The 23,606-nt window shown below is 40.7% G+C and overlaps 1 protein-coding gene across 1 annotated transcript in view; it reads left to right on the top strand.

The window, feature by feature from the left end:
* DCHS2 (dachsous cadherin-related 2) overlaps window positions 1-23,606 on the top strand; it is a 242,033-nt gene that overhangs the window by 131,872 nt on the left and 86,555 nt on the right. The window contains exons 3-5 of the mRNA XM_045465174.1: window positions 2,836-3,067; window positions 19,502-19,738; window positions 20,796-21,812. Coding sequence (XP_045321130.1) covers window positions 2,836-3,067; window positions 19,502-19,738; window positions 20,796-21,812 — 1,486 coding nt within the window. The remainder of the gene's footprint in view (window positions 1-2,835; window positions 3,068-19,501; window positions 19,739-20,795; window positions 21,813-23,606) is intronic.

Raw genomic sequence — 23,606 nt, forward strand, 5'->3', positions numbered from 1 at the left:
ATTTAGTGAGAAACCTGACTTGAACGGACCTGAGGCCGTTCATGTTTAAATTCATGTTTAAATCCCTCTAAATGTGTCTTTCCATACATTTCGCTGCAGAATATTAAGCGTTTGGTTATGTAGGGCCACCCCAGACCTGACTAGGTACATGTGTACCACATCACCTTCCTAAAACTTGAAACATTCCAACACTAATCTATCTGGCCCCAAGTATTTAGGAAAAGGAGGCTGTAAAATCTTATAATGATGTGATTAACCATTATGAATGCTCTCATACATATTGTATCGCTCCTGCTTTACAGAAGATGCAGCCCAGACTCAGGGACTATCTGATTTTCTCTCATCTGTGGTCCCAGTTGCAGGCAGGGCAGACATTAGACTGAGATCATTTGGCTCCAGATTGTTCCACTGTGGCATAAACTCTGTTATACAGTGTTTGTCGCATAGATTATAAACAGGGACTCTGTCTTTTTTCTGCTAAGGCTAAGTCCGTGGTTGGCATTGCCCTTAGCATAGTGTTTTAAAAGGTAGAATTTATACCACAATTCTTTAAAAAGTCTAATTCAAAAGAAGTCACCAGGGGTTTGGGGGATAAATGAATCTCTAGTCCCGTTCCAGATCTGCAGTTCACAGTCTCATTTACCTTGGGCAAGTCACTTCGTTTCTCAGTGCTTTGGTTTGCTTATCTATAAAAATGAGAGAAACCATCAAAATCTTTAAAAAGGGAGATTAGAACAATTGAAGGAGAAAATATATACAGAGCGCACTGAACATACATTCACCATGGTTATTGTAAGAGAAAAGCACCCCCACTGATGAATTCAGTAGATAAAAATTGAATTCCTAAAATTCAGGAAACCTGAGATCTATAATAATTTTCCTGTAGAAAGGTTCATTGTTCTATGAGAATAAGTTTTTCAGTTGGTTTGTCTATCATTTTACTTGTTTTTGGTAGCATTGCCTGATTTAGGATCGTCATGGACAGCCTAGGAATTAACATCTTTGCAAGGATCCCAAGGTGGAGAGATTGTCATTTCGCCTATCTTCCCCACTTTCTCATCACCTTCTCTCACGCGCTTTCTTATCCTGCACTCACACTGAGGTGACTTCCAGAATCCCAGGAGAAATATATAAGGAAGGGGAAGGGAAAGGTCAAAGTTAAACAGAATGGAGAAGGAGGCCAAGTTGGAGAAACAGCAGGGTCTCTGTCAGGTGCCATGCAGGACTGTCTGTTCACGATCAGTCACCCTCCACTGTGGACCCACAGTTCATCCCGGGCTGCTGCAGACACAGCCCTGTCTGTCCAGTAATACGGGTCAAGGGCACTTCCCTTGTTTTCACTGGGTCGTAACCTTAGCCAGCCCTCATTTCTCCTATTCTAGTTGGTAACTGGCATGGCCCGGGCACTTTATTCCACTTAGAACATGGAAAACCACTGTATCTTTGAAGGTGTACTTCCCAATTGTTTTTTAGTTGCCAATGTCTAGGGGCACTTGGGACCTCAGAGCATGAGAGCCATTTCCAGGTTTGTTGTTAACCTCACCCCAAACAGTACTCTCTTTCTGCCCTCCCTCACCCTAGGCCGGTGCTTCTTCCACTGGCCTCTTTGTCTCCTGTGCCAAATCTTCTTTTTTTGTCAGAATCCTCTTTCCTCTTTGCTCAGTGTGTCCCTGAACAGTGGGAGAGGGAGGGGGCGGAAGAGAGGGGAAGGGAGAGGGGGAGGGAGAGGGTGAGAGGAGAGAAGGAAAAGTGAGTGAGAAAGTCCAGGCTTTGTGACTTACTAAGGATTTTTGTCAAAGATGAAAGTATCAAAATGTACCAGACAGAAATGGAAAATGGTGCTTTAAAGTAGGAACACATGTTTTGCTTTAGAAAAGTAAAAATTGCAAAGGATTGTTTTCTTCTATTGCATTCTCTCCCCTTTTCCTGATTTTTACTTGGAGGCAACGCAAAATAAAAGGGATGGGATCTATTCCTCTACTATGCTATGCACTCTATTACCTTTCTAAAACATGAAAAATCCAGAATTCCAAAGCAAATCTGACCCCAGATATTTGGGATAAGTACCTTCACTGCCACCATCCACTCCAGACTTGATTCTAATCACCTCCTAACTGGTCTCCTTCCTTCCACCCTCGCTGCCCTTCAGTTTATTCTGAATGCTACACCTAGAGTGACAGTTAAAATCTAAGTCAATTCAAACTACTCCTCTACTCAAAACCCTCCAATAAATCCTCCTTTCAGCGGCCCACAGAGGCCTCCATGACCTGCCCCTTGCCATGCTGACATCACCCTGCTGGCTTCCTTGCTCTTCCCTGAACAGGCCTGCGATGTACATTGTACTTCTGCCTCAGGGCCTTTGCACTTGCTCTTTCCTTCAGATTACTGAAGTCAAGCTCCCTCATATAGGTCAGTCTTTACTCACATGGTACCTTCTAAGTGAGACTTCCGCTGACGATCTTTTCTAAAATTACGTCTTCCTCCAATATTTCCTTACCCCTCCTCTTTAGCAGTTAAGATTTATCCTAGGGGTAAAAGTGTTTTGTTTTGTTTTTTCCCTCTTTGGACATCAAGAAAACTTGCCTTGAATGTCTTTGAACTGTAGTCTAAAATTATTGCCTCCTAAGAGTTTTAAGTGGTACTCTCATTCATCTTTAAGAGTCAGTGCTGAAGTACTGATACCATGTTCTTACACATGAACTCATATCTCAAGGTTAAAAGTAGAATGAATGAACTTCTTTGTTTTAAAATTCTTTTCTAGGATCTTTGTCAATTATTCTGCATCTCAGTCTTCAGGAGAAATCCATTTGTAATCACTTCTCATTTATCCAACAGGGTGGACTAAGCGCCCAAGCTTTTGTTCGTGTGGAAATAGAGGATGTGAATGATAATGCACCTGTCTTTAACCCATCAACCTACGTGATGAGCATTAGCGGCCAGACCCAGCCAGGCACCGAGATCATCAACGTTCTTGCCACTGACAGAGATTCTGGGATATATGGAACAGTGACTTATGAGCTCATTCCCGGAGACCTGTCGTCCCTTTTCACCATTGACTCCACTACGGGTATGTGATCTTGGAACGGTTTTCCTCTGAAATCAGTAGCTTCTGCGTAACAGCCAGAAAATTGGAAAAGGTGATTTTTTATTAGCAGGGATGCTGCAGGGCTCATTTCACCTTCCAGAAGGCAGTAAGGTATATTGTAAAGATCTGAGACTTCGTGGTTAGATGAGACCTGGGTGGGAGTTCAAGCCTTGTTTCCTACTGGTCTTATGATCTTTCTTGGCCTCAGTCTCTTTACTTTAAAAGAAGTGCTCTTGGGGTGCATGGGTGGCTCGGTCAGGTAAGTGCTGACTTCGGCTCAGGTCGTGATCTCACAGTTCATGAGTTCAAGCCCCATGTTGGGCTCTGTGCTGACAGCTCAGAGCCTGGAGCCTGCTTCTGATCCTGTGTTTCCTCTCTCTGCCCCTCCCCCATTCACACTCTGCTTCTCTCAAAAATAAAATAAACATTAGAAAAAAAATTTAAAAGTAGTGCTCTTAATCCCTATGTGGCAAGGTTTTCTGAGTATTAAAGGCAGTCAGTTATGAGAAACAGCTGGCCAATAGTATTTATTTTGCAAATGTTCATTTACTCTGTTCATATGACCTTGCCATCTATGGATGATTTCCATCATTTCAGTGTATTAATAATAGATAATATTAGTACAAAAAGCATTGCATGGACATCCAAAGTAGATTCCTTTCTTCTACCAGGTCTGGCATTCCCTAGTATCTTTGGGTCTTAGCTTCCATGTTGTTAAAATGGTACCTAAAGCTCCATTTAGTTCTCTAATATGGTAATTGCACCTGCCAGACAAGTGGCAACTGTCCGAATCTTCTAGAAATAATCAAAATACAGGAGGTTATCATTCCCTTCTTAATGGTTTATTGTTAAAGTAATGTTTGAAGTATTTGATTACAAGAAAATAGGAAATTTCAAGTACACTGTATTACATTGTAATACTTCTCAGATAGTAGAGATACTCTGGTCCTGAAATGATGCAGCAAAAAAACCCAAAAAAACAAACAAAAAAAACCCGTTTTTTCTTTTACATTTTTCCTTCTTTTATATTTTTTAAATTTAATCTTACCTTATTGTAGTAAGAACACTTAACATGGGTTCTACCCTCTTAACAGACTTTTAAGTATACAATGCATTATTGTTGTTGACTCTAGGCACAGCATATCGCAAATCTCTAGAACTTACTCATCTTGCTTCACTGAAACTTTATGCCCATGGAGTAGCAATTTCCCATTTCTCCTTCCTTGCTAACCTCTTGCAACCACCATTCCAGTCTTTGATTTTATGACTCTGACTATTTTAGAGACCTCGTGTAAGTGGAATAATGCAGTATTTGTGCTTCTGTTACTGGCTTCGTTCACTCAACATAATGTCTTCCGGGCTCATCCATGTTTTTGCATATTGCAGGATTTCCTTCTGTTTCAAGACTGAATAATATTCCATCGGATGCATATACCACGTTTTCTTTATCCATCCATCTATGGATAGACATTTAGGTTGTTTCCACAACTTGGCTGTTGTGAACAGTACTTCAGTGCTCATGGAAGTGCAGATATCTCTTTGAGATTACATTTCTTCTTCTTCTTTTTTTAATGTTCATTTATTTATTTTGAGAGAGAGCGAGCAAGCAGCAGAGGAGAGTAGAGAGAGAGAAGGAAAGAGAGAATCCCAAGCAGGCTCTGCACTGTCAGGGCAGAGCCTGACGCGGGGCTCAATCTCACGAATTGCGAGATCATGACCTGAGCCGAAATCAAAGAGTTGGACACTTAACTGACTGAGCTACCCAGGCACCCCGAGTTTATATTTCTTCTTAAAGCACCTGACCGGAGCATGAGTAGAATATGTTTCTGTTGTGATGATGGTAATGTCAGGTGCTACAATACGCATTTTCTGTAGATAGTCTTTATTGGAGCTTCACAATCCCCTTTGCAACAACCAGATTCATTTAGCAACAAACAGTAATTTACACAGGAAATCATCTACCAAGTGAGCTTGGCTTCTCACCCAGGCCTGGTAAGGGGAGAGTCATTAATTCTTGTTTGGAAGGTGCACTTGCATCCGGTGTGTGTGACTGGCTGAGGGATTAGTTGTTTTTTATAATGGCAGTCTCTTTTTTTTTTAATATATATTTTTAACATTTATTCATTTTTTGAGAGACAGAGAGAGAGCGTGAGTGAGGGAGGGGCAGAGATAGAGGGAGACACAGAATCTGAAGCAACCACCAGGCTCTGAACTGAGAGCACAGAGCCTGACGCGGGGCTCGAACTCACAAACTGTGAGATTGTGACCTGAGCCGAAGTTGGATGCTTAACCGACTGAGCCACCCAGGCGCCCCTACAATGGCAGCCTTAATAAGGTAGAACTTTCCTTGCTCAAAATAATACACTGACATGGATCCTTTAACATTTCAAAGAACAGAAGAAAATACCTTTTTTTTTTTTCCTTTGGGAAATTGCTTATCTTGGCTTTTTCAAAATTCATCTGAACTGCTTGTCAAATTGTCAGGCCCTCTAGGACACTAGCATTGCCAAAAATATATAGGTCAGCCAGTAATCAGGGCACAGGATCTAAAAACATTTAGTAGATTGTTTTTAAAAGACATCAACATACTCCTCGTCTAGTTTCCCCTGGAAGGTCTTGAAGAATGAGCTGTACTGTGTTCTGTTTTTAGAAGAGATCTCTTGTTGCTGCACTGGCTTCAGTAAGCCACAGGCTTCCATTCCTGGCACAGGCTATAAGACAAATGCCATTGTTAATCAAGGAGAACGCTTTACGTGGGTCATTATCTAGGGAAGTATCATGGTATTTTTTTTTATAAAGCAAAGACCAAATTCGTAATGGAAGTAGCCTTGGGTTATTATTGTTGGCAGTTTTGATGCCGGTTCATTTAGGTTGAAGATGTTTTTCTAACAGTGCTTAGAATTGGGTTGCACTTAATCACAATTCATGAGAAATTCATGAGGCCTGGTAATGCTTTACTTTAACCTTTAGAAGAGAATTAAACAGCATCACAACTAGCTAAGGGGAAAAGTTGCTTAGTGAACAGGCAGTCTTTAATTTGAACAGCCGAATTCAAGTTCATCTGTTGGCTGACCGCAACTCTGAATACATTTTCTATACTGTACATAATAGTTAGGCTTCTAGGCCATGCCATAAAAGCTAATTTAATTGTCAGTGTCCTTAAAAAGTGGAACAAGGATCTGTGTTGGAATATGGTTTTCTGCTTCTGCATCTGTTTTTTGGTTGTAACCTATAAAAAGTTGGACTTTCTTGCTTTTGCCATCAGGTCTGTCTTTACAGAAGCTGCCAGTATAAATACAGGGTCAAGGGATTGCTTCTATCAATATACATTTGTAGAATGAATGAATAAATGACATCTAAAAATCACTGAAAAGTGATTTATTTAAATCCTGATTACATATCCTTAAGAAACTTCAAGGGAGTGTCATTGATAGCACAGGGTAAAACTTTGCTTAAAATCCTCTTTCCCCATCACAGTGTGGTAGGTAATGCTGTGGCCTCCAATCCAAATTCTTTCCAATCTCTCTGTGCTAGCTGGCACTTTTCTAGATGTGTATGCTAACTATACTAAATATATTTGTATTTATATGTAGTTATATATAGCATTACATACTTATATAGATGGCTAGCTGTATAGTTTTATATTATATGAGAAAGAGTTGGAAAATTGATGAGCTAATTTCTACATTGTCACCTCTTCCTGAATCACTCTAAAAATCTCTCTTAGACATCCATTCATTTGCTCATGGTTGATGCTTCCTCTATCAGACATGCTATTTTATAAGCTTCCATGCTTTGTGCTATAGGCTCATGTTTTTCTGAAGACAAGAGGTTTTCCATTGATCTGTTTGTACCACAACCAAGACTCATGCTTTAAAAATAGAGCTCTTTGACTTTCTGTGTTCATCTGGTAAGAAAAATGTTTTGGAGAAAACTGGAAGGGGATGTGGTGATGTCATGGCTGTTTTCTCTTGTGGGTTTATCTTCCTGTTCTGTTTCTGGTTTTCTAAGTTTGTTGTTGGTTCAAAGCACATTTTTGTAAAACGTGCTTCGGCACCAGGAGAGAGATAGTGAGCTGAGCCTTCATTTCTCTTACTCTCCGTTAGCTGGGTTCCTTTGATGTGGGCACGAGTCAGACCACACTGTTTTGAGTTTTAAAAGAAGGAAACACAAGAGCCATATTTATTAATAGCTCTTTTTATGTCTTTAATCCCATTTAATGAATTGTATGTAGATTTTTTTTCCTACATTGTTTGAAGTGTTCTCTTTAGTAGCATGAAAAGAGTAGTGCTTTAGCTTTTGTGTTTGTCCTGTTTATTTAGTAACCTTATACTGAAGCAAACGTTACTGCTAATTCAGATTATTTTAAGGTGTCAGACTGAAAACATTTGTGTTGCTCGTTTACAGCAGTCCAACGGCCTCTTTGCTAGGGTTACCTTCGGTTAAATTCTTCAGGTTTACCTCTTTTTATAGAAGCAAGTCAATGATGTAAAGAACAGTCAGTTAAAGTTCTAAAGAGTGTAGCTCATCTGTTCGAGGCAGAAAATGGAAGTAAGTTCATCCTCCCAAGACATATTTATTCACGGGGTGCCTGGGTGGCTCCCTCAGTTAAACTTCCGGCTCTTGGTTTTGGCTCAGCTCATGATCTCACGGTTCATGAGTTCAAGCCTGGTATCAGGCTCTGTGGTGACAGTGTGAGGCCTGCTTGGGATTCTCTCTCTCTCTCTCTCTCTCTCTCTCTCTCTCTGCCCCTCCCTGACTTGCATGTGCCCGAATTTTCTCTTTCTCTCAAAATAAGTAAACATTTCCAAATAAATAAATAAATAAATAAATAAATAAATAAATAAATAAGACATATTTATTCAATACCTATTATGTGCCAGGCACTGTTTTAAGTATTTGGGATACATTGGTGAGTGAAAGAGATAAAAATGCTTGTTCTCATAGAGCTTACAACAAAAGCTTATGTTGCCCTGCCTATTGTCTGTTCTATGTTTAGTTGTGGTGTATACAAAATCCTAGTTTAGCATTACAGAAGAACAAGTAATTAAAAGGGTAACTGAGAGACTGAAACTGCCACACAAAGGCAGCCATGTCTCTGTGTTTGGTTGCAATCTTTTGTTTGTACAGGGTGTGTGGATTTTAATATAGACTGTAAGTAATGTAACACAGACTCTGTTTTTCTTTATTTCAAGGGCAAATCTTTTTCTAATGTGAGTGTTAGGCTCACATTTCATATCATGTAATGATTCTCATAATTCTTCATGATTGCCACTTTCCTACATTTAGAACATTCTGATGTGTAGCTAATAAATGAAAACCACATCTCATTTCATAAGGGATGTGAACCTACCCATGCTAAAAAAAAATGGCTTCCTTTTATTTGCAAGACAGAGACTAAAATTAATCACGAACACCAAATCAGTGTGTGTTTCTTTTGTAGGAAACAAAAGCACATTGGAGAGTTTTCCTATTAATTTTTCTAGTATAAGATCACAGACTGGTTGGGGATGGAAGAGACTTTCTGATTCAGCTCCCTTATTTATTTAGCAGAGGAAGAAATTGAGGCTGAAAGGGATTCAGTGACTTGCCTGAGGATACACAGTTGGTATATGGCAGAATTGGATTTAAACCCTCTCTTGGACCCATCATTGGTTCCCGTTTTGGTCTGTCTCAGATGATAACACCTTTTAATATCTTTTCCATACATTGCCTATATGAGCCTTACATCAACTTATGGCATAAACAAAACAGAGGCTTTTGTGCCCGTCTGCAAATTAAGAGAATAAAGACCTTAAGAGTCTTAGCGACTTGCTGAGGGACATAGTCACAAACCTGACACTTGAATTTACTTCTCAGACTTACATTTCAAGGCTCTTTCCATTATTATGCCTTTTTTCCCCCTTTTAAACTAAACTCAAAGCTAAGATAAATATAAGTTTCATTGTCTCAATAAGATAGAAATATGATCTCTCGCTGTGACTTCTTGCATAAGTCTATTTGAAATGCCAAATTACCTCTTGATATATTTGCTCTTGTCGACTGAATACATAGAATTCCGTGACCTCTTCTAAAATGGGTACGTTTTCCTTAAAAATCCTTATACTGTTGATATGAGACAAAATTTTCAGTCCGTTCCATGCCTTTCAGCCACTACAACTTAGTAACCCCAGTGTGTGTGAAATAAATAGTATAATGTCACCTATTCACTGAATAAGTTTCTATATTCTCACAAAGTGAATATAGGGAAGACATCATAAATGCTAATGACCAATAAGAAATTGGTATTGACATCCCATAGGTCTTGGTTTGTCTCTGTTTTTGGGAAAACTACACTTGCAGACTCCATGATTGGTAATGGTCATGATTTTGTGCTTGTTTTTGTTTTTAGCTATCTCATACCTTACAAGTTTAGCAATGACCCCCCAGCTTATTTTCTAACTACGAATGACCACCTTGGTTGAGGATCTCATCTTTTTAGGAGATTGGGTAATGACAGTCAGTATTGCTTCATTAGCAGAATTATATGTATATTAGATTTTAATTAAGAGAGGACCTTTGTCTTTAAGTTCTTTAATTAGTCTATCAATTAAAATATTTCATCCCAACACTTTCCTCTATTTAAATAAGAAGTGACAAGGTAAAGAACATAGACAAACATTATTGCACATTATAATTGGTAAGTACAAATCCAAGCACTGGATAATTCAAGCATAAAATAACCAGTGCTCATTAATATCCAGTAAATGAATCAATGTCTGGTTTTTAAAATTTTTTTTTTAAAGTTTCTTTATTTTTGAGAGACAGAGACACAGATAGAATGCAAGCCGGGGAGGACAGAGAGAGAGGGAGACACAGAATCTGAAGCAGGCTCTAGGCTCTGAGCTGTCAGCACAGAGCTCAATGCAGGGCTCGAACCCACAAATTGTGGGATCATGACCTGAGCTGAAGTCAGACGCTCGACAGACTGAGCCACCCAGACGCCCCTCAATGTCTATTTTTTTAAAGTTAAAGTTTGTCTCCTGCACTGCTGGTTAGTAATAATTTGCAAGTGTCATGAAAAAAGAGAGCTAAGTAATTGCTGTACTTTAAAATATGAAAATACAATGCCATAAATTCTAAGCTGAAAATATAGGCAAAAAGAGACATTCATTTTATTGACCATTTTGTTATTTATTACATATATATGCATATTTATAAGTAATCTATGTTATAGAGCTGTATGTAATTAATTTTTGGCCCTCCCTTTTAATAGACACCTCCATTTATTTAAAATTGTTGGATTCAAGGAATGCCAGGTGGCTCAGTCAGTTAAGCATCTGACTTTGGCTAGGTCATGATCTTGGGGTTCATGAGTTTGAGCCCCACATCGGGCTTGCTGCTGTCAGTGCAGGGGCCTGATTCAGATGTTCTTTCCCCCCCCCTCGCCCCTCCCCTGTGCGCATTGCACTCTCTCTCTCAAAAATAAATAATATAAAAAAATAAAAAATAAAATTGTTGGATTCATGTAAATGGGTTTTCTTGAGCCTCTTTATATTCAAGTGCTAAAAAAAGTGAATGTTTTGAAACATTCAGCATGTAGAAGGACAAACTTAATCCTAATACTTCCCTCTTCTAAGTGGTCAGCATTAGTTCAAAGAAACTCACCAGCTTCTTCCTGGTCTTTAATACGAATTGCTTCACTACGCAAGATTGGCTTTGAAAGTAAAAATAAATAGTAACTGCTCAAAAGAGGCCTAATAAAATTCATACGTAGAGACATAAACTAGACTTTGTTCAAATATAAAGACATATTTGGTCATTTTACTCCCCTGCCTTAAATATTCTAGTGACTTTCCATGGCTCTTTGGCTGAAGGCCAGATCTTTGTTATGGTCTACCGGGGCTTTCATGATCTGCTCTGCTTTCCGCTGTGGCCTCAGCTCCAATAACTCTTTTCATCTCTGTGCTTGTTCCTTATATCAACTACCACTTCTCCTCCTCCTCCTCCTCTTATCATCAGACTTACATGAAGCAAGCTCATTCTACTACTGATGCATCAAGCCGAGTGCCAATTCAACTATCAGGCTCTAGTAGAAACCATATCATAGGAACTGAACACTGGAGGCTTCATGTCCAGCCTAACTTTTCTGTCGGGACAGACCGTGGAAAAAACAAAATCGTATCTTAAAAAGTTTATAAATGGGCACTGATTTTTAAAGAAGAGAATGAGAGGGGCGCCTGGGTGGCTCAGTTGGTTAAGCCTCCGACTTTGGCTCAGGTCGTGATCTCGCGGTTCGCGAGTTCGAGCCCCGCGTCGGACTCTGTGCTGACAGCTCAGAGCCTGGAGCCTGCTTCGGATTCTGTGTCTCCCTCTCTCTCTGCCCCTCCCCTTCTCGTTCTCTCTCTGTCTCTCAAAAAAAAAAAAAAAGAATAAACATTAAAACTGTTTTTAAAAAAATAAGTAAACACTAAAAAAATAGAAAATGAAATAATCTTAATGTTTAGGGGTACCAGGGTTTAAATAACCTGATGGATCTTTCCCATAATAAAGCTACCCTTGCCAGTAGAACAAAAATATGACAGCTTGCTGACTTAACAATACTGTGCTTTCCTCTGCTTTTCATTGAGAGTGAAATGAAAAGTCTGAAAAAAAAAAATAAGAAAGTCTATTTGCTAATAGTATCTCTTCCTTTCTGTGGCCTGGACCTGGATGTATACCTATTATTTGCCTCTCTTTTTTCTGCTTTTCCTGGACTCATTAGCTACCCTTTGGGTTATCATATTTTTGAAAAAACACTTTCACACTTCAGGGACAATCAAGTTTACAGGCCCTATAGTCCCATCATCCCTTTATGGTAATTTAGCATTAGCCTCCATGCAATCAAAATGTTAAGGGCAAACTCCATGTATCGATCACAGTAATGACTGTAAAGAGTGTAGGCCCTCAGAAGAAAGCTCTGGAAAATCTAGAGTATTCAAGAAAGGGATTAAGGACCATAGAACTTGAGATGAATCTCACAGGACAGCTCACATTTGGTCAAGCAAGAGGGAAGAATGAATAGTGATTCAGGAGAAGCAAACAATATACATGAAGACATTAAGATGGGAATTAGTAAACATTTGCAACCAGAAATTAAAATATAGGTTTGGGGGGCGCCTGGGTGGCTCAGTCGGTTGAGCGTCTGGCTTCAGCTCAGGTCATGATCTCACGGTCTGTGAGTTCGAGCCCCGTGTCGGGCTCTATGCTGACAGCTCGGAGCCTGGAGCCTGCTTCGGATTCTGTGTCTCCCTCTCTCTCTGCCCCTCCCCCGCTCATGCTCTGTCTCTCTCTCTCTCTCTGTCAAAAATAAATAAAACATTAAAAATTAAAAAAAAATAAAAATAAAATGTAGGTTTGGGCTGAGATATATATAGAGATAGAGATATAGTAAATTCCCCATTGAGTGAGGATACTAGACGTAATGTAAGATTTATAAAGGAGATCTCTGGAAACAAATTTTATTATTCTGAACTTCGCTCACATCGTCAAAGGTAATAAAGGTGGATAGAGAGTTGATAGTTTGCAGAGAGCTGCTCTTGACTTGTGAGTTCTCCTCCGGTGAGACGCCTACACCTTACTGACCACTTAGAGAACTTAGTATGTGTTCCTTCAGTTTGGTGCTAGCAGACTGAAGTCAGACTCTCACATCAGAAATCTAAAGAGGGAGTGTCTAACAATGGAATAAAGAAGAGGTTTCCAGGGCACCTGGGTGGCTCAGTCAGTTAAGCATCCAACTTTGGCTCAGGTCATGATCTCACAGTTCATGAGTTCGAGCCCCTCATCAGGCTCTGTGCTGACCGCTCAGAGCATGGAGCCTGCCTTGGATTCTGTGTCTCCCTCTCTCTCTGCACCTCCCCCATGCGCTCTCTCTCTCTCTCTCTCTCTCTCTCTCTCTCTCAAAAATAAACTTTAAAAAATTTAAAATAATAAAAGAAGAGGTTTCCGAATGGAGACAAACTCTAGGAGTTTATAGGGGCAAAGAGTACTTAATGGTCTTTCCTGGATGTGGGTCATTTGTGAGGGAGAGAGCCGACAACGTGGGTGTAGAATCATTTCAGATGCTGCTCAGAAAGGGCCAGCAGGAGGAGTTTTGAACATTTCTAGCTTTGTAGGCATCAAAGAAGCAAGCAGTAAAGTGACCCGTCTAAAGAGAGATGTGCTCACCTCGGTTAAGGCAGCTTCAGATTGGAGGTTTGAAGCTTTCTCCAAAAAAACAATGACAGCATCCATAAGAGAAAGTGGCTTTTAAACAGCTGCCCGGCCAAAGAGTGCCACCCCAATAGTGCCTGTCAAGTCAGAATGTTCCTGCTCCTCTCTCCTTCCCTCTTTTCCCCTTCCTTCCACCCTAGATGGTCAGGAACTCACACTGTTAGCAAGATGAGGGAGAAGAGCTAGATGGGGAAATTACTTCTGACTTGCAGCCTGTGTCCCGCCTGAAATTTGAATCCAGTTTTGAGTTTTGATTATTAACGGACCTTCATATTCAAATTATTAAATTGAGACGGTTTTGTGACTTAAACTAACAAAGAATAAAATACCTAGGAATAAACTTAACCAAGGAGGTAAAAAGACTTGTACTCTAAAAATGGTTGGATACTAATGAAGGAAACTGAAGATGACACGAACAAATGGAAAGGTATTCCATGCTCATGGATTGGAAGAATTAATATTGTCGAATGTCCGTAGTACCCAAAGCAGCCTATAGATTTGATGCAATTCCTATCAAGACCCCAACAGCATTTTTCACAAAACTAGAACAAATAATTTACTACAATTTGTATGGAACAAAAGAAAGAATTTTAACGGGTTGACAGTGACTGTGGAAATTATAGGAGCCTCCTTAATTTTCACTTAGATGGAGGGGAAGAACAGTGAGCCATACGAAGTAAATTTGAATAGGAGAAAAAAAGTGGCTCTCTGATTGCACCCCATGAGCTGTTTTCATCGCCATACTTGTTACATATTTATGGCAGTAGGAGATCATCATGTCTGGAGAGATGGGCTACAGAATGACAGAAAGCTACACTGAGTGAGGTCACTTATGAAGCACTTTAAAAGCATGACGGAGAAGTTCAAACTTGATTTGTGTAGGGAATAAGGAATGACACGAGGATTTTGAGCCTTAGCACGTCATGGTGGTATTTAAGGAAAATTACCCTGGGAGTGGTATGCTAAGTGGACCTGATTCCTGTTGAGAGGTCTTCTGGCTTGTAGACAGTTGCCTCCTCTCATTATTCTAACATGTTGGAGAGAGAGTTCTCTCCACTCCTGTAAGATCAGGCTCCACCCCTATGACCCGATTTAACCTTAATTACTACTCCAAATGCAGTCATATTGGGGATTAGGACTTCAACATATGAATATTTAGGGGACACAAGTCCATAGCACATATGCTCATTAAAGCCATAGGAATGTAAGGGGCACCTGAGTGGCTCAGTTGGTTGAGCGACCGACTTCGGCTCAGGTCATGATCTCGCAGTTTGTGGTTTCGAGCCCCACGTCGCGCTCTGTGCTGACAGCTCAGAGCCTTGAGTCAGCTTTAGATTCTGTGTCTCCCTCTCTCTCTCTGTCCCTCCTCTACTCATACTCTGTCTCTTTCTCTCAAAAGTAAATAATAAAAAAAATTAAAAAATAAAAACTATAGGAAGGTAAGAAGCAGGTAATGAGCTGTGCCATAGTCTCAACCCATAGAAAATATTCTCTATTTTAAAAAAAAAAAATTTTTTTTTCAACGTTTATTTATTTTTGGGACAGAGAGAGACAGAGCATGAATGGGGGAGGGGCAGAGAGAGAGGGAGACACAGAATCGGAAACAGGCTCCAGGCTCTGAGCCATCAGCCCAGAGCCTGACGCGGGGCTCGAACTCACGGACCGCGAGATCGTGACCTGGCTGAAGTCGGACGCTTAACCGACTGCGCCACCCAGGCGCCCCAATATTCTCTCTTTATAGTTGTTCAGATCCTTCCATATTTTCCAGCATGCATATTTTTCTCTGTGCGTGTGTGGGGGGGTGCAGTACATATAAAGTATGTGTTAGTGTTTATGATTATATTTTACATATTGTTCTGTAATCTAAACATTCTCAGTTAGCAGTACTTCATGGATTTTTCACAGTGGAGAATATTTTAAAAATATTTATGCAGTATGAATATTTTTAACACAGTGAATTGATACTATAGATTGATTTTTACAATGTTTTTCCATATAAAATGTAGCATGTAAAATCCTTCTACATGAAAACATGTATATATATATTTTAGATGCTACACTAATATTCTATTGTATTAATACACACATTGTATTGAACCATTCATTCTTTCCTTATGCTGTCTCTTTAAGGGTGAGGATTCAGTTTCCTCTCACCCTCCCAGCTCTCCCAGAGCCTGCTGATTTTTTAAAATTCCAAGTTTTAAGTCTCGGTTGTAAGAATGCAAACTTGGGCTCCTCTGGTTTTCAAAGCCAAATGTTATGGGGATTGTCCTCCCCATGTGGGCTCCCCCATGTGGGGGTCTCTTTTCTTTCCCTACTCCTTACAGGCACTGTCCTGTCCTGAAGACAGCCCCTGAGTCCAGTTACTTCTAGACCCTGTCTCAGCCCTTCCTATCCTCTTCGATGTGGCCCCCTCCCTCCATTTAGTTGTAGAGCTTGTTCTCCCAGGCTTTAGGTCATTTTCTGGGTTATTTACCCAGAAATAAATAATGAGCGTTAGTTATCTAGTTGTATCCATGGGACAAGGTGAGCCTAGGGTCCTCCTTCTCTGCCATCCTCCCCAGAACCCCCATTCATTCTCTTCTTGATAGATAGTAAAGTCACTTGTGATCTTGCAAAAGACATCCTCTCCATTTCTTTCTATGCACTTCTGTGAGCAGAGGGCAGGCTTCTAGGTTACTGAATATGAATGGTTTACAGATTGATACATAATGCCTAAGTGCTTCTGAACAGTGTACAATAAAACCACATCATTTATTATCCCCGAGTCTCATCACTTAAAAATTCCAGATCTATCCTGGAAATTATAGGTATTTCACTGTGCTTAGGGCAAAAGTACTGTACAGAGAGTGGTGAGATGGGCTACCGAGGTGAAAAGGGTTCATTTACCAGCAACTTGGTTTATTTAGATAAGGCACTTGAACTTCACCCTGAAAACCTGGGGAGGCACCGACATGTCTAGACTTGGATTTTAGGAAGACTGTTCTAATACAAGTATGAAAAATGGTTCAGAAGGAGTCATCTGGAATCAGGAGGACCAAGTATAGTTGAGGCAGATGTTAATCCTTTAATTGTCATAATCATCTAGAGTGCACAATGAAGCCTTCAAAAAGTTCTCTGTAATCGGAATTGAATCAACTGTGGAAGAATATATACCCAGGGAGCAATGATGATTGGGGGCTTAGAGAGACTTCGTTTTCTTCTGTAGACAGACACTTCTGTATTATTTGAGCTTTTATTTTTTAACCAACCATATATTTTCATAATAATTTTTAAAGCTCATCAATAACAGATGGGAAGAATCTGACTTAGAAATATATGTGGTAAGTATTGAGTGCTTTGGTGGAGTCAGTATGAACCTAATTTTTTTAAAAAAAATTTTTTTTTTAACGTTTATTTATTTTTGAGACAGAGAGAGGCAAAGCATGAACGGGGGAGGGTCAGAGAGAGAGGGAGACACAGAATCGGAAGCGGGCACCAGGCTCTGGGCCATCATCAGCTCAGAGCCCGACGCGGGGCTCGAACTCACGGACCGTGAGATCGTGACCTGAGCTGAAGTCGGATGCTTAACCGACTGAGCCACCCAGGCGCCCCTGAACCTAATTTTAATATGGCTGCTATAGCTGGTGTAAGAATACTTGGCTACATTAATATTTTATAAGTATTCTAATAAGGAGTTTTTATACTCTTTTTTGTAATATATTGTATCTGCAACTATGTGTTCACCAATCAACTTGGAGCATGTTCAGGAGAAATGAACCAGCCATGAGTGAAAGGACTTAAAATCATGTTAGGTAAGGAACTGTTATGGAAAATGGGGAAGTTGTCAGGAAAGATATTTGACTTTGGTTATTGATGATGTGCTCTGTGAAAGAGATACAAAACATATTAAACTTCTAGTACAAATAAAAACAAGAAATTGGAGTTGTGAGAGGACAGATTTTGACTTAAGAAAGAAACTCGGGGCACCTGGGTGGCTCAGTTGGTTAAGCGTCCGACTTCAGCTCAGGTCATGATCTCAAGATTCGTGAGTTCAAGCCCCACATCAGGCTCTGTGCTGACAGCTCAGAGGCTGAAGCCTGCTTCAGATTCTGTGTCTTCCTCTCTCTCTGCCCCTCCCCTACTCACACTCTGTCTCTCTCTCTCAAAAATAAATAAACATTAAAAAAAATTTTTTTTTAAAGAAAAAGAATGAATGGGTGTCATTTTTTTTTTTATGCCTAGGAAGCTGACAATTCAGATGCTTTCACCAGCCTCTCACAAACTGGCAAAAACCACACTATTCCTTCATTTAACTTACACTTGTAGCCGATTGACTGTAGTGTGATAGATTCCACCAAGTCCACCTACATGTGTCTGTATGTAAATTCATGTAATAAGTTTGCATGTTTTTTTCTTTCTCTAAAACAACCTGACATGTTCGGGCATCTGAGTGGCTCAGTCGGTTGCGTAGCTAGCTGACTGTTGGTTTTGGCTCCTGTCGTGCTCTCACGGTTCTTGGGATTGAGCCCGATGTCAGGCTCCATGCTGATGGTGAGGAGTTTGCTTGGGATTCTCTCTCTCCCTCTCTCTCTGTCCCTCCCCCACTGGCACTCATTCTCTCTCAAAATAAATAAATAAACAAACATTAAACATTTTTTAAAAACCTAACATGTTTATTTCTGAAGCTGGTTATATCCATTTTCATGTTTTCAAACTAGCATGCAAAAGGGTCGTGTTAATAATATTAAATAATTGGTTTTCTCAGCATTACTGGATCCTTCCCCAACTTACCCATTCACAGGTTCTCCTCTCACGCTATTTACATAAGCCCAACTTGCCACTCTTGTCCCTATGGTTTTAGCACTTATTTAAGTTTTCTTACCCATAGCTATCAACATTATATCTTCTCACCAGCAAAGATAGAATAAAGCCAATTGAACAAGAGAGCTTCCCTACACTAGTTGAGGTCACATATCAAATACTTCAGAAGGTGAAATTTTAGTTTCATTCTGTAGAGTTAGGATCCTGAAGCCCGGGCAGATTGTGATCATTTTACAGTCCTGCATTAGCTGAGATTACATTGGATTATGGGGTCATACTCGACTATCCCATCATCCTGGGCTGGTGATATGGTTGTAAGTCCTAACAAAGGTGACACAATTTCTGTTTACTGGTGAATTGATGTACTTCCAAGATGTCTAATGTTTAAGCTCTAGGAAAATATTGCTTACCTGACAGAATTTGGACATCATTTTGCAAACATGCTCAAGTTCTTGTATTGGAAGATAGAGCTATTATGGGGCGCCTGGGTGGCGCAGTCGGTTAAGCGTCCGACTTCAGCCAGGTCACGATCTCGCGGTCCGTGAGTTCAAGCCCCGCGTCAGGCTCTGGGCTGATGGCTCAGAGCCTGGAGCCTGTTTCCGATTCTGTGTCTCCCTCTCTCTCTGCCCCTCCCCCGTTCATGCTCTGTCTCTCTCTGTCCCAAAAATAAATAATAAAACGTTGAAAAAAAAATTAAAAAAAAAAGAGATATCAGATTGTATTTCACTTAAAAGTGGATTTAAAAAAAAAAAAAAAAAAGGAAGATAGAGCTATTAGGGTTCTCTAGAGAAACAGAACCAGTAGGAGAGATAGATAGATAGATAGATAGATAGACAGATAGATATAAAGAGACTTGTTACAAGGAACTAGCTCATGTAATTATGGAGGCAAATAAGTCCCCAGATCTGCAAGTGGGTTGGTAAACTGGAGACCCAGGAGAACCGATGATGTAGTTCCAGTCTGACGACTGGCTGTCTCAAGACTTAGAAAGAGCTGAGGTTTCAGTATAATTCTGAAGGCAGGAAAACAAAACAAAGCAAAACAAAGCAAAACAGTCTCAGCTCAAAGGGAGTCAGGCATGAGGAATCACCCTTACTCAGGGAAGTGTCAGCCTTTCTGTTGTATTTAGGCCTTCAACTGGTTGGACAAGGCCATCCACATCAGGGAGGGCAACCTGCTGGAATTAGTCTACCCATTTAAACATTAATCTCCTCCAAAACGCCATCACAGAAATATGCAGCATAATGTTTGACCAGATGTTTGGGCACCCCATGGCCCAGTCAAGTTGACATAAAATTAACTATCACAGTAGAGTTAGCAGATTGGCTCATCAGTATTTATTTCATGTTCCCTGTTTTTCAATTCTTCCCTTCCCCTACCCAGGAATTATTTACTTAACATCAACTCTTAGTCATTTGGAATCCACTACACTTCTGTTGATGGTCTGCGCTCGAGACGGTGGCGGGCTCACATCTGTCATTAATGCTGACATCACCATACACATTCTTCAGACAATGCTGGCACCTGCTGAATTTGAAAGGCCTAAGTATACTTTCTCAGTTTATGAAGATGTACTTGAAGACAGTCCTGTGGGAACAGTGAAAGCAAAAGAGTCCTTGAGTAAGTACTTCTTATGCCCTGTTAAAATCCATTATTGGAATCATTTCTTGTGTTTTCTTAGGCTGTGCAATCTTGAATGAATCTTTTCCTTCCTCCATGCAAGAAGAATGGAGACCACACAATCTGTGACTCGCTCTTTGTTCTTTCAACATTATTTCTATCCTACAATTTTTCCTAATCAAAAAGGTAATAAATACTTTTAGAAGCTTAAAACAATACAGAATGATTATAACAGAAAGCATGTATCTATAACCCACTCCTCCAAATAGACACGTGCGCTCGTGTGCACACACACACACACACTTTTAAAAATTTTTATGAAAATACGTCCTGCTACATTTTTTTTGTTTTACAGTTATCCTTTCCTCCCCACTTTATAGATGGAGGACAGTTTTCCAAGTAACTGGACATCATTCTGTTTTAATTTAAAAAAAGATTGCATAGTCCTTTCACTTAGATATAAACATGTTTTGCTATTAATTTGAATGATTTACAATCATTTTTTGCTAGTCCTTGCAATATTCATGCAAATGTCCATGTATGACTTATAGAGGTTTCTCTGCAGGGTAGATTCCTGAAGTGAATTGCCTATCTAAAGATCTTGTCCTGCTTACAGTCCATTTCTTCTCTGTCCTCTTTCCCTTCCCTTACTGTTTTTTGGGGTTATTTGCCATTCCTAGGTAGATATAGAGAAGCATCAGGCATAAACTTAACCTGTCTTCCCCAACTATGTAAAATAGGCATCCAAATTATTTTCTGAACATCTTTCTCTTTTACTTAATGCAAAACTACTGAAAGGCAGAGAGTGAAACCTGGGGCTTGCTCCTTATCCATTGGACATTACCTTTGTCCACTAATACATCTTAACCACGTATCCACTTTCCAGGAGACGTTGGGGAGCTGAGGAAGAGGTAACACGTTGCATAGTGTTTTCTGTGGGTGTAGTATAGATTAATGCTTTCAGTTTTCAGTATTTCCAGTAGGTGCATTCTTTTGGCATATGGTGATTGTTTTCTCTTTCTCTGCCCCCACACTCCCCACCTTTTTTTTTCCCCAGATTCCTCAGAGCCAGTTTCTTACAGAATCTCCTCTGGTGATCTGGACAGAAAGTTCTCTATTCACCCGTGGCTGGGTGTCATTCGAACCCAGAAGCCTCTGGATCACGAAACCCAGCCCGTGGTTGTGCTCACGGTGCAGGCGCAGCTCGGCGGCTCCCCTGCTTACGGCAGTACAGAGGTCAACATAACTGTAATCGATGTCAATGACAACCATCCAGTATTTCCCAAAGCCTCTGATGAGGTTAAAATATCCCAGACCACACTGCCTGGCACAGCCTTGTACCTTGCCCGTGCACAAGACAAAGACAGTGGGCAGAATGGATTCATCCGATACACCATTGCAAGCCAGAATCCAAGCATCTTTTCCATTGACTCGGGGCTTGGTGTGGTGTACCTCAATGAGAGTCTGGGAAGTGGGACGCCCCAGAAGTGCACACTAACTCTCATGGCCCAGGACCTGGGCGTTCCTCCTCAGGCATCCCTGTTAGTGCTGACAGTTGTGATCGAAGAGCAAGAACAGAGCCCGTCTTTGACTTTTGCAAACTTGGTCTATCAAGTGGAGGTTAGTGAGTCTGTCTCACTGATGACCCAAATACTGCAAATACACGCCTACCCACTTGGGCCACAGGGCGCAAGCTTGCAGCTCCTGTACTCGCTGGAACCCAGCGCGGACTCTGCTGTGTTTGGCATCCACCCTCACACAGGTTGGATTTATTTGCGGCGACAGCTTGACTATGAATCCACACAGACATATAATTTTAGAGTGTTTGCCTGGATCCCGGAGGACAGATTGTCGCAAAATGTGAGCACTTCAGTAATTGTTCATGTCCTGGATGAGAATGACAATTCCCCTACCTTCTTGCATGATGTGTTGTTTTTGAAAGTCGAGGAGAGCCCTGTTCCCCAAGGGGTAATAGGCAAAATTACAGCAATTGACAGAGACTCGGGAAAGAATGGACAGCTGTCATATTTCCTTTTGTCTGATGGAAAATTCTTCAAGATGAATCCTAACACAGGTAGCATTTTGTAGCTTCCACTTACTCCTTTAAAGTTGAAATTAACAAAGCTCAAATCTTTTAGTTTTAACGTTAGTACAAACATGCAGTGAAAGTTAGTTTTTAGTAGATAACTTACTCAGTTAGAATGTTGTGATTTTAAAATGAAGTCAAAATTGAATAGAATTTCACCTGTAATGATTCATTCTTCTCTTCCGTCACACCGACATATTGCCAATATATGGTTCTTATTCTGAATTAGAGGTATGGTCAGAATTGGACTGAATGAATCCTTGTGCAAAGTCTGATTTTACCCCCGACCATTCTTTTTCACTTGTAGATTTTTTAAAATGCCAAATAGTTTATAAAAGATAAGTGTCATGAATGTAAAACTAGAAAATAATCCATCAGGTAAGATTTCAAAATCACTCTATTGATGTATTTCCCCATTTGCATTCTGGTAAGGGAACCATGGTGAAAGGGCAAATATTTCCACTGAGTATTTTCCCAAGTCTTCATTATGAAGTTAAATGTAAAAATGCTATTATATTTTTAAACTTGTATTTCAGAAATTTACAAGGATTTTATTTCATTCTGCAACCACCTACAAATGAAATATGTTGATATTGCAATCATATAGCTAAGGAAACTGCGACTCAGATAGGTCAAACAACATGCCCAAGGTTATGGAGCTAGAAGGAAATAGAGAAGGCCTTCACTTCATACAACTCCAGGAGATACGGTTATGTTGTAGCCTTTGTAACTGGTACCCTCTGCCCTGTAGTGGGACAGAATTTTTTTTTTTACTTTTTTTTTTTTTCAACGTTTATTTATTTTTGGGACAGAGAGAGACAGAGCATGAACGGGGGAGGAGCAGAGAGAGAGGGAGACACAGAATCGGAAACAGGCTCCAGGCTCCGAGCCATCAGCCCAGAGCCTGATGCGGGGCTCGAACTCACGGACCGCGAGATCGTGACCTGGCTGAAGTCGGACGCTTAACCGACTGCGCCACCCAGGCGCCCCATGCCTTTATGAAGTGCCTGTTACGTGAATTAGGAACAGGTGCCCCTTCCTCCAGCAGATGGAGCTTTACACCAGGGCACATGACTTGCCAGGGAGGCTGCAAACTGAATTTCAGCTCTCATTCACTCCCAAGTTGGGACGCCCTCTGCAGGGCACAAAGTGCCTAGCTATACAGGGTGACCTGCTTGCTCTTGACTTCCCTCCGGTAGACAGTTTTGTAGGTCTTCTATTTCACCTGTGTTTTTTTTTTTTTCACTTGGTATTTAAAAAATAAATTAAAATATACAGTTGGCTCCCCCATGATTTTCTCTCTCCTGCGATTATCCAGCACCCAGATTCAGAAAGACCAGGTGTCCTTTCCTCGAATTGATATATGGCTTTTAAGCAAGTAGTTTAATCTCAGAGCTCAGTTTCCTCACCATGACTAGAAGGGATAATGCCTGCTGTGCTTTGTTGTCCTGCTGTGAAGGGAAGAGAGCTAAAGTCAATGAAGGGACTTGGAAGACTACCTTCTGTATTCCCGTTCACCAGGGATGAGTGCAGTGTGGCAACATAGGAGTTGAGACCACCCTTCAGAGCATGGTGGGCGTGGCTGCCCCCCCACCCTGGTGCTCTGAGCGGTCTCTGTGGTGATCCGGACTGGCTCCCATGGAAGCCCAGCCTGCCTTGGCATTTCCTGTGTGCAGCACCACGCTGGACTCCACAGTCTTTTTCACCACTGCCCGCCAGACTGCTACTTGTCAATCGGAGTTGGTTCGTCAAATAAAAATGTGCTTGCCATTCAGGGTGTAG

This window comes from Leopardus geoffroyi, chromosome B1 (assembly GCF_018350155.1).
Source record: "Leopardus geoffroyi isolate Oge1 chromosome B1, O.geoffroyi_Oge1_pat1.0, whole genome shotgun sequence".
Taxonomy (NCBI): Eukaryota; Metazoa; Chordata; class Mammalia; order Carnivora; family Felidae; genus Leopardus; species Leopardus geoffroyi.